The sequence below is a fragment of the Acanthisitta chloris genome, unplaced genomic scaffold (assembly GCF_000695815.1).
Source record: "Acanthisitta chloris isolate BGI_N310 unplaced genomic scaffold, ASM69581v1 scaffold6953, whole genome shotgun sequence".
In the NCBI taxonomy this organism is placed as follows: domain Eukaryota; kingdom Metazoa; phylum Chordata; class Aves; order Passeriformes; family Acanthisittidae; genus Acanthisitta; species Acanthisitta chloris.
In genome coordinates this window covers 14,443-25,521 of record NW_008665339.1, presented here as the reverse complement: position 1 = coordinate 25,521, position 11,079 = coordinate 14,443, and the positions used below count along the sequence as shown (strand labels likewise).

The following is an 11,079-nucleotide window of genomic DNA, read 5'->3' as shown; positions in this document are numbered from 1 at the left end:
TTTTGGGTTATTCCAAGCCCTCCCTAAGCTAAGCCATCCTAGAGTTTTGGGGGTTGGAATTATCCAGTGCCAACCCCCTGCCCTGGGTAGGGATGTCTCCCACCAGAGCAGGTTGCTCAAGGCTCATCCAGTCTGGAATGAACAGTGCCAGGGTTGGAGCATCATCCACTAACCTCCCTGGGCAACCAGTGTCTCACCAGCCTCACAGGGAAGAATTCCTTCCTGATATCTAAATTTCCAATCTTCTTTCCATTTATACCCTGTCGTGGTTTAATCCTGGCTTACTGGGCATGATGTGCCATGGGATGGAATATCCCTTTGGCTAGTTCAGGTCACCTGTCCTAGCTCTGCTCCCTCCCAGTTTTCTTGTGTACCTTTTCACTGGCAGAGCATAAGACACAAGAAAGAAAAATGTCCTTGATTTAGGATAAACACAACTTAGCAGAAACCAAAACATCAGTGTACTATCAACAGTATTATCACTCTGAATCCAAACACTGCACTACACTAGCTACTGAGAAAATTAACTCCATCCCAGCTAAAATCAGCACATACCTGTTGAATCATAGCTAGTTAAGGGGTTGGAATGGAACTTAGAGATGATTCAGCCCCAACCCCCTGCCCTGGCCAGGACATCTCCCACCAGAGCAGGTTGTTTCACCCTTCAGGCAGGGTGACAGATGTCATGGCCAGGGGATCAGTCCCAAGCTGTGCTTTGTTTCAGAAAATCAACATGAAGAATGCCTTTGGCTTGCACCTGATTGACTACATGGCAGAGATCCTGAAATCGGAGAGCTCTGACATCACCAACTTCAAGGTGAGAGGAATCTCTTCAGGGTCCTGATGCTGCTTTGTTTCCAGCTGGTGTGCTGGTTTGAAAAGCAAACCGGTGAGAGACTCTGAGTCAGAAGTACAATTTAATATGAACAACACAACAAAACAACACAAATGCAACAGTACAAAAAAAAATAACCTGACAGAGTCAGAAAATAACCTGACAGAGTCAGAAAGTAACCTGACCCCCTGTCAGTCAGGGTGTTGGTAGTAGTCCCATTAAATGGTGGCTGCAGTTCTCCTGCAGTGATGGGTTTGTTGGAGCAGTGATCCCACAGATCTGGTTCTCTCCTGAAGGTCCAGCAGCAGCTCTTGTCCTCTGGGAATCCAGCAGGCAAAGGGCTCCCTGTGCTGGTCCAAATCCCAGTTTATATCCCTGTGAGCATGTTTGGCTCCCCACCCCTGGGGTGCGTCACCTTACCATATGGGACAAGGGATAAGGATCACTGGGAGGATGTGTCATGCATGGGGACAGCCCCCTAATCAGACACAGCCCCCTAATCAGAGACAGCCCCTGAGAGAGCCATCAGGATTGCCCTGAGGGAGGGACAAGGTGATAACCATCACTGCCCCACCTGCTTTAACAGCTTGTGGAGATGATAATAGAATACATACCATGGATACCCCCACACTGCAACCCAGGACAGCTGGTATTAACCCAAGGCTACATCAACATCGAACTTTTAAGGAAACTGAGCTGCTTACTGCCACCAACAATACCTGCTAGAGGCAGCACAGTCACTTGGTGCAGGAGTTTAAGGCACTGAATCCATTTGCACCATGGAAAAGAAAAGATTAACTCTCTCAGTTATGGTTCTTCAAAAGGAAATCTTGTTTGAAAGACTTATGAGGCTTCTGAGGTAATATTGAGTGTTACAACCAGTAACGGATCAAGGCTGGGAAAGAAAGGAAGGTGGTGTGGATAACTGCTGGCCTGATTTTGGTCCAGGATGGATCAGGCTAAGAAATTCCCAAGGAAGAGACTTACTGTAATAGTTGATTGATGCTGGGAGGGAGAACTGGATTCTTGGATGAATGGCAGAGCTGTTGAACCTGGCCTTGAGGAAACCCTGAGCCAGCTGGTTGTGGCTGATAGAACTGAGGAAAGGACAGGAAAGGGTACACAGGTTTTCAGTGGGGAGTTCTTTGCCTTCCTGGGGTTTCTGTGATCCAAAAAGGCACTTGGAATCTCCTGTGCTTCACCTCTTGACTTCATGACATGGGAAAAGAGGATGCCACAAGGGGATGACCCTGAAGAAGGCATAGAGGAGAGAGGTGGAAGAGAGATGACTCCTGGCACATGCAAATCTGCACCTCTTTCCTTCTCCCCTTTGCTTAATCTTAGCAAGTATTTTAAAGTATGGTCCCTAAAATCCTGATAAAACAAACCATAGGGAAAACATATTTCAGCCCCTTCTGTGGGTCTGTTAGGTTCCAGGATAAACCCTTTGCCAGCTGTCCACAATTCCCCGTGGGATCCAGAGCATTCAGGAAGTCAGGTGTGCAGCCTGGCATCTTCTGGAGGAGACTTTTCCCTTTCCAAGTGTGACTCCTTGCCCTGTTCTCTGCCCAGGTGGCAGCAGGAACGCTGGACGCCAGCACCAAGATCTACGCCGGGCGCGTGGACGCAGTCCATGCCGAAACCTACAGAGTCCTTGGAAGCTTAGGCAAGGAGGCAGCACCTGCCAAGGATGTGGACAGCCCAGATGAAGGTGTGCCATTCCCTAATTTCCTGTTAAACACCTGGGCATAACACCTCAGAGTGAATTTTGAAGCACTCTCTAATGAACTGGATTTTTCCCAGGGCTGGGAGAGGATTAATGAGTTCCCTGAGTGCTTGAGCAAGGAGGGTTGAGATGAGGACCTGAATCTGTTTGCTCAGTCCTGGGATTTGGTCTGTCAGGTTTGGATGCAAAACACAGTTGGCCTAGTGGGGGAAAGCTTCAGGAAGTGCTTTGTGTTTTGCTTTGAAACAAGAATGGCAATTGGTGAGCAAATAGAGTCGTTGAAAAGCAAAGCAGCTCCCAGTCAGTGGAGCAGTGCTGGTTCTTGCTCGTGGAGACATCCCCAAGGAACTTTCTACCCACTGAGTTATGTGTTTCTTGTATACTTGAAGTCAAAGCTGTTCTATATCCCTCCTTTATTTTAGGAAGTGTATACTTGAAGTCAAAGCTGTTCTATCCCTCCTTTATTTTAGGAAAGTTTTTTATGAAGTGTCATTTGTTCTTCTTCTCCTTGCAGAAGACAGTGCAGTTCCTGTGACTACCAAGAAAGTTCAGATAAAGAAAAAACAGTCCAAAACCATCGAGCAGAACGTGAACAACCTCAACGTGTCGGAGGCCAATCGCAGACGTCAGGTGGGGGCAGGAGGCTCCTGGAGCTGCTCTTTGGGGAGGGAGGGAGATGGCACCTCCTCTTCCTTCTCTCTGTTGTTTTCCTGGTTGCTCATTCCTCTCTTGGGCTCTGACAGTCACATGCAGGTCTGGATGCTCCTGGTAGAGCAGAGCTGTGTCTAGTCGTGTCTGCTCCTGTGTGAGGCAGCTGTGAGGGCTCTCCTTGCTGGAAAAGGTTGTGGCATGGTTTGGGTGGGAAGGGATCTTAAAGCCCATCCAGAACCACCTCCTGTCACGGGCAGGGACACCTTCCACCAGCTCACGTTGCTCCAAGCCCTGTCCAACCTGGTCTGGAACACCTCCAGGGATGGGGAGGAGATCATTGTCCCTTCAGATTGATGCTTCAGAGTCTCCCACAGAGACCTTCTTCCCTCTCTCCATCTACTCCAGCCCTTGATTCTCTGCTTCCCTCCCTCCCTGTAGGTTGATCCCATGTTCCAGAGAGCAGCTGCATCTTTTGATGGCTGCAGCGGTGCTGGCATTTTCCTCACTTTGCTGCGTGTCCAGGACTTCCACAGTGAGCTCAAATTTGACTCTGAGATTGTGCCTCTCCCTTCCTCAAAGACTCTCACGCTGCCAAGCTCGGAGCCTGTGAAAGTGGCAGATTTAAAGTGTGAGTGCCAGGGCCCACCCAGATCTTTCCCTCTCCCACATTAGCTCATTTTAGTCTCAGCTGGCTTGACCTGGGATCTTGTTCACTGCTTGGTTGCCCTGTGCCAGTGCCCTGATCCTGGTCAAGTTGAGACCAGTTGCAGGAAAAGCAGGACCTGTGGAGGTTATCACTACCTGTCCCCTGATCTCTGGCACATCTGTCACACAGCTGGGGGGTGGTCTGAGCTGTGCAGCACTCGGGATCAGTGTGCTCCAGGTTAAGGATTGACCTTAGAGAGTTTTGAGCCTGGACTTGGTACCAAACCAGCTGCTCTGACAAGATTCCCTCCCTTGAGTTGGGGTGGGAACTGAACTCTCCCTTTCCACTGGTCAGTGAGCCCTGCATGCAGGAAGGGCTGCCCACATCCATAGATTTTGGAACAACTGCACACCTGGCACTAGTTTGAGCTGCTGGTTGCTTCCTCCTGTATCTCATCTCTGCCCCTTCCTCTCCTTGTCTCTAGCCCTACTAGCTCAGTGCACTGAAAAACGTCCCATCTGCTCCTCACTGGCTGGTTTCCAGTTCACAAAGTGGGATGCTGAGTCCTGTGATGAGGTAGGTTGCTGAGTTCTGAGCCAGGTGAGATACCTGAGCTCTGTTCTGTGCTCAGCTCTGAGATGCACAGGGGAGTGGGATGTGGTGCTGCAGGGCTGCTGGTATCCTGAATTTTTCTCAGAGAATCTCAGGGTGGTTTGGGTTGGAAGGACCTTAAAGCTCATCTAGTTCCAACCTGCCATGGGCAGGGACACCTCCCACTGGACCACATTGCTCCAAGCCCCATCCAACCTGGCCTGGAACACTCCCAGGAATGGAGCAGCCACAGTTTCTCTGGGCAACCTGTGCCAGTGCCTTAGCACCCTCAGAGGGAAGAATTCCTTCCCAATATCCCATCTCACCCTGCCCTCCTTCATCTTAAGGCCATTGCAACTTCCTACATTGCTGACACCTTCCTCTCCTGCAGTCAGTGTCTGCACTGCTGGAGAAATTCAAGAGGAGTGAACAAGTATTTGATATCAACGCAGAGATAGACAGCGATGAGGAAGACTGTGCTCCTGCCCTGCCAGATGATGACTTCCATTTAGATTCCCCTGGGAATACAGACAGGATTGGGGAATTCATAGAAAGCATCGAGACCTTTGAAACAGTCAACCAAAACAAGAGGTAAGTGGTCACTGAAATCCATAGCTTTGCTTTGATGGCAAGTCCTGGCTGCCCTGGGGAACCTTTCCTGTGTCCATATGGTTCCTGCTCCAGTTCTGGGCACATCCAGGAATGCATTACAGTAATATCTCTGCCTTCCAAGAGAACCTTTGGCAAATCCACCTCTATTTTGCATCAGCCTCACAAAATTAGGACACTGCAACACCCTCAGTGCTGTGCCCTGTGACCAGAGCTCATCTGGATATTAAATGCACTCAGGAATCACAGAATTGAGGTTGGAAAAAACCTCCAAAGTCATTGAGTCCAACCTGTGCCCCATCGCCACCTTGTCAACCAGACCAGAGCACTGAGTGCCACATCCAGTTGTGTCTTGGACAACTCCAGGGATGGTGACTCCACCACCTCCCTGGGCAGTTCCTTCCAGAGCCTGAGAGCCCTTTCCATGGAAAAACTCCTCCTGATGTCCAACCTGAACCTCCCCTGGCACAACTTGAGGCTGTTTCCTCTTGTCCTGTGCCTTGTTCCCTGGATGCAGAGCCTGATCCCACCTGGCTGCACCTCCTGCCAGGGAGCTGGAGAGAGTGAGAGGGTCCTCCCTGAACCTCCTTTTCTCCAGGCTGAGCCCCCACAGCTCCTTCAGCCTCTCCTGGTGCTCCAGCTCCATTCCCTTCTCTGGACACCTCCAGCTCCTCCCTGTTTTCCATGGAGTGAGGTGCCCAGGACTGGACACAACACCTGAGGTGCCTGAGCAGTGCCCAGCACAGAGGGACAACCAGTGCCCTGCAGTGCCAGAGCAGTGTTGTCCCTGGCACGTGTGCTGTTTGCAGGACTGAGGCAGATCCTTTCGGCGACGGCGACATCAGGACCATGAGCCTCCATCTCTCCATGAATCCAGGGGAATATTCCTACTTCAGCCCCCGCATCCTGTCCATGTGGGCTGGCCCCAAGCACTGGCACTTCAGACCTCAACCCAAATGTATGTATAGCTGCTGTCAGGTCCTGCTCCCCTCTAGAGAGCAGGGAATTACGGAATGTTTTGCTTGGAATCACCTAGTCCTACCCCCTGCCATGGGCAGGGACACTTTCCACTAGCCCAGGTTGCTCCAAGCCCCATCCAGCCTAGCCTGGAACACTCCCAGGGATGAAGCAACCACAGCTTCTCTGGGAATTCCATCCCAGCCTCTCACCACCCTCACAGGGAAGAATTTCTACCCAATCTCTAATCTCAGCCTTCCCCTCCTTCAGCTGCAGGCCATTAAGGTTACATGACACTTCCTGCTTCCATAAAAAGATCCAAATCCCTGTCAAACCTGATGCTGAGAACAACACCTGCTGCTTTCCCAGAACAAAGGGACCTTGTGGAGCAGATGCCTGAGTTGGGACTGAGCTGGTTGTCCTTGCTCTGTCCCAAAGCAGTGACAGTTTCCTCCCTTTCTGCAGCTGACGCCGACTCAGAAAAACAGACCAAAAAAAGGACCATAAAGAAAGCATTTAAGATTAACTTTGAGGAACATATTGACTTTGAGGCCTATTTCTGCATGACCAAGGTACCTGCTGAGTTCCTGCCTCTTTCTGCTCTCCCTTTTGCCATGCCAGCCTGGATTTTTCCTGGCTAAACCAGTGTGGAATTCCTCTTTGGAGACATCCCAGAACTTGCCCTTCCAGACAAAAACCTCTGTTGGAAACACTTGTTTGTGCCTGAATCTTCCAAGCAGTGGCTAGCTCATGGCTCATGGCATTTGTTCCCTCTCCCAGGTGCCTCTAACTCTAGCCAAATCCACTCTGGAAAAACGTAACCTCAGGAGCATCACATTGCCCCCAGCCTTCGACTACGACCCTAAGAACCTTTGCCAGCTCTTCCTCAAACCAGCTGTTAAGGTGAGAATTACTCCTGTTGGGAATAATTCCAGGCACAAAATCTTCACCAAATTGCTGAAGTGTTTTGGGATGCTCCTTGGGGCTGGGGACAGGTCAGCATGTGTGGCCACTGCAGATGGTAAAGCATCTGTGCTGAGCTGTTGTGGTTTACACACTGCCTAGGGGTGTGTGAGGAGGAGGAGGAGGAGGAGGGAGGGGATGAAGGAACAGGGCACAGACATCACTCAGAGAAGCATTGAGAGCTCTTCCCTGATCCCTGGCCTGTCCCTGCAGCTCAGCAGGAGGCTGATGCCAGTGAGTCTGTTGGATAACGAAGCTGGGATTGATGACTATGACTACAACAACCCCAGAGACACCTCTGATTTCTGCCCTGCAGTACTTCAGGCAAGGAACAAGCAAATTTCTTTCTGTGGCTTCTGTCTGATCAATGCTGGAAGGATTTAGGAAGACTTCATGTCTGGGATTAATTGCTGGGGAAAAGGAGTTGGAGCTGCAGGTTGTGTCAGTGCTGGAGTCTCTGCATAGCCTGTCCCCTCACTACCACCAGCCCTCTGCCCTTGGTGCTTACCAGTTAGCTGCTGCAGGAACTCCATTCCAGCCTTTTCCATGCACCTGTGTCCTAAATCCAGAGTAAATGCCATCACTAAGCTCTGCTGTGAGCTCTGCTCCGTGAGCTTTGCTCCCAGCTCTTCTGAGCTCCCTTCAGAGTAGATTTCCTCTAAAGCTTCAGCTTTTTACCAGGCCAGTGCTGCTTCCCAGGTGTGGTTGTGCCAAGCCCTGGCTGCTCCCAGTCTGGCAGGAGAGGCCTCAGCTCCTTGTTTTTTCATGTAGCACAGAATCCCAGACTGGTTTGGGTTAGAAGAGACCTTAGAAAGCTCATCCAGTCCCACCTCCTGCCATGGGCAGGGACATCTTCCACAAAGCCAGGTTGCTCCAAGCTCCATTCCAACCTGGCCTGGAACACTTCCAGGATACAGAACTGATATTCTGCTCTCTAGATCTCCCATGGGTTCCCCCTCAGGCCAGCAGGGAGAGGCTGGATAAGACCTTGTTCCGTGGGGAAGGTGGGAAGGTCTCTCCTCCCTCCTGAGCCACAGGTGTTCCTGTTATCTCTGGCTCCTCCAGGTGTTTCTGGGTGACCTCACTGCTCTATCTCCTCTTGTGCAGGATGAAGATGTTTATGATGATGATGATGATGATCCTGCTGATTTCCTGGGCCAGACAGAGATGTTCAACCCCACAGCTCACCCTGAGGGTCTGGATGGGGTCGGTGGCATCGGAGGGGTCAATGTCCCCATGGATGGAGAGCTCAGCCTCATTGCTGAGCCCCAGAAGGTGAAGACTTGGCAGATCACTGAGCTCTGAGCTGCTCACTGGGCAGGGCTAGAGCAAAAACAGCCTCTGAGCAGCTCCAGGGTTAGAAGTGCCAAGATGACTTTCCCTGGGTCAGGATCTCCTGGGTTTGCTACTGGGCTCTTTATCCCCAGCTGAGTCCTGGTGTAAGAGGAGGGAATCAAACCTCAAAGGTTGAGTGGTAGGATAGTGTCCAAAGTTATTCCCAAGGAGAACTATGTCCTGATGACCTTGACTAACCCTGGACTTGCTCTCCTCAGGTCAGAACGAGAATGATTCAGTATGCAAGGACAGCCAAGAGAATGGACATGAAGGTCTTGAAGACAACCATGTGGGAGATCTTGACTGGTCAGCAGGAGAAGAGAACAGTGGGAGAGGTGAGTGCAGGAGGAGCCAGAGACCTCAGTAAGACAATGTCCTGCAGGTTTAGCAGCAATTCCTTGTAGTAGTCTTGCTCCTATGGTAAGGATAGACTAAGTATAACTTGGAATGTTTTTTTCCCTGGATATTGGGGAGCAAAGTTTGTCTCAGCAGTGTCTGTTTTCTTGCTAAATAGGTGGAAGGTGCTGAGAAAGAGGAGGATGTGGCAGTGATAACAGGAGAGAAGGTCTTCAGTGATGACATAAAGGAGCTGCTTCACAGGTAGAGACCCCAAACCAGGTTGGACAGAGGGTGGGACAGACTTTGGCTGAGCCTGGGCAAGCACTGAGCCCTCTGTGTCTATCCCAACCTGCTGGTAACTGAACCCTGCTGGGGAAAAAATTCCTTCTCTTGCCCTCTGGATTTGCCTTGGGGAGGGGGGAAAGGTGGAGAAAAGCAGATCCCTGGGAAGGAGCTGCTCCCTCAGGTTTCAGTGGGCTCTAGCCATCCTAATCCTGCCCTCCTCCCTCTTTCCCAGATTGCCTTCTAGCATGGCTACCAACCTGTCAGTATCCTTGGCTTTTTTCTGCCTCTTGCACTTGGCAAATGAGAAGGTAAGTGCAGTGTGCACACCTGGAGCAGAGCCCCTCTCTTCCTAGACCAGGACTTTTCCACTTTTCAAGTCACTGGTGCACCAGGAACACCAACCCATGGTTAAGCACTCACAGCATTCCCAGCCAATTCCTGTCAGACATTCCCTGTCTTTGGGTCTGGCAGCACTTTGTTCCTCAGAGTTGTTCCAAGTGCTGTGATTTGTTCCAGACTTCAACTCATAGAATAAAATCACAGAATCATTTAGGCTGGAAAAAACTTCCAAGATCAGCAAGTCCAACCCTTGACCCATCACCACCTTGTCAACCAGACTGAGTGCCATGTCCAGTCATTCCTTGAACTTCTCCAGTCTTTGGGTCTGGCAGCACTTTGTTCCTCAGAGTTGTTCCAAGTGCTGTGATTTGTTCCAGACTTCAACTCATAGAATAAAATCACAGAATCATTTAGGCTGGAAAAAACTTCCAAGATCAGCAAGTCCAACCCTTGACCCATCACCACCTTGTCAACCAGACTGAGTGCCATGTCCAGTCATTCCTTGAACTTCTCCAGGATGGTGACTCCAACACCTCCCTGGGCAGTTCCAATGCCTGACAACCCTTCCCATGGAAAAATTCCTCCCGATGTCCACCCTGAACCTCCCCTGGCACAGCCTGAGCCCATTTCCTCCTGCCCTGGCCCTTGTTCCCTGGGAGCAGAGGCCCAAAGCAGCAGCTGGTGTGAAGCTGTGGCCTCGCTGACAGTGGCTGAAGAGGTTGGGGCTGTTCTTAACCTTCATCCTGTGGGTTTTTTTATGCCTTCAGACTCAGAAGAGAAGAGTCTGGCTCTGTAAAACTCAGCTTTGCTTTTGTATCCTCAGAATCTGGAGCTGGAGGGCACAGAGGACCTATCTGATATCTTGGTGAGGCAAAACAACTGAGCCACTTGAGGAGCTGACCCCAGGCCAGAGCTGTGTCCCAGCTCCAAGTGCTCTCTCTGGACTCTCCCAGCAGTGGCAGATGGTTCTCCTTCCAGCACCATTGCTGAGACATCCCACTGGTCTCTGCACCTTAGGAAGACTTTTAAATCAAGGGTGTCCTACCTGACCACAGGACCTGCACAGATGGACAGTTGCAGCTCAGCCTGCCTGGTTCCTGCCACTCTTGATCCATAAGCTCTTTCCTTGGGCTAGGTAGCAGAATTCCCTCACCTCACTGTGAACCACCAGTGTCTACAGCAAAAGGTTCCTCTGTGTGTCCCAAAAGGTTCCTCTGTGTGTCCCAAAAGGCACTTTCTGTGTGTGTCTCACCAGGTTTCTGTGTGTCCCTCTCTGACTGTCTGTAATTCCCAGTTTGTGCCCTGTTACTCCTGCCTCCAGTTCCTCTCACTGTTCTGTTTAACTGTTTTACTGAGTTTGAAGATAATAAATTGCTAAGGATTTTGCAGATTGGCTTTTGAAGGAGTCTCCTGGCATCTCTGGGCCAGGGACCCCCTCCCTGAGAGCTCCTGAGGGGCAGGTGGGACACAGGATGTGCTGGGGATGGGAATGTCTACGTGAAACAGTCACAAACAGCTGTTGGTCCAGAAAGACTCTTATTTCCTTGAGCTGCAGTTCAGCTGAGGGGAGATCCACACAGGGAGTGCCAACAATCCTCCTGCATCCACACCCAGGGGGGAGATGTTCCCTAGGGGCTTCTAGGGTCAGTTGGGGTGGCAGAACTTGCTTCACTCCAACTTCTCCAGCACAGTGAGGGATGGCTTGAACACACCCACACCTGCCACCCCTGGGACCCATACCATGTCCTGCTCAGTATTCCCTGGGGCTCAGCATCCCCCTGGGGCTCAGCATCCCCCTGGGGC

General features: G+C 50.9%; 1 protein-coding gene across 1 annotated transcript in view; it reads left to right on the top strand.

The window, feature by feature from the left end:
* Nucleotides 1-10,159, top strand: part of NCAPH (non-SMC condensin I complex, subunit H) — a 10,946-nt gene extending 787 nt beyond the window's left edge. Inside the window, exons 2-16 of the mRNA XM_009071703.1 lie at nt 725-817; nt 2,408-2,546; nt 3,076-3,191; nt 3,651-3,840; nt 4,343-4,434; nt 4,841-5,040; nt 5,868-6,016; nt 6,481-6,587; nt 6,796-6,918; nt 7,192-7,293; nt 8,086-8,253; nt 8,532-8,648; nt 8,828-8,913; nt 9,170-9,245; nt 10,100-10,159. Coding sequence (XP_009069951.1) covers nt 734-817; nt 2,408-2,546; nt 3,076-3,191; nt 3,651-3,840; nt 4,343-4,434; nt 4,841-5,040; nt 5,868-6,016; nt 6,481-6,587; nt 6,796-6,918; nt 7,192-7,293; nt 8,086-8,253; nt 8,532-8,648; nt 8,828-8,913; nt 9,170-9,245; nt 10,100-10,159 — 1,809 coding nt within the window. The 5' untranslated portion in view covers nt 725-733. The remainder of the gene's footprint in view (nt 1-724; nt 818-2,407; nt 2,547-3,075; nt 3,192-3,650; nt 3,841-4,342; nt 4,435-4,840; nt 5,041-5,867; nt 6,017-6,480; nt 6,588-6,795; nt 6,919-7,191; nt 7,294-8,085; nt 8,254-8,531; nt 8,649-8,827; nt 8,914-9,169; nt 9,246-10,099) is intronic.
* The last annotated feature ends 920 nt before the right edge of the window (nt 10,160-11,079 follow it).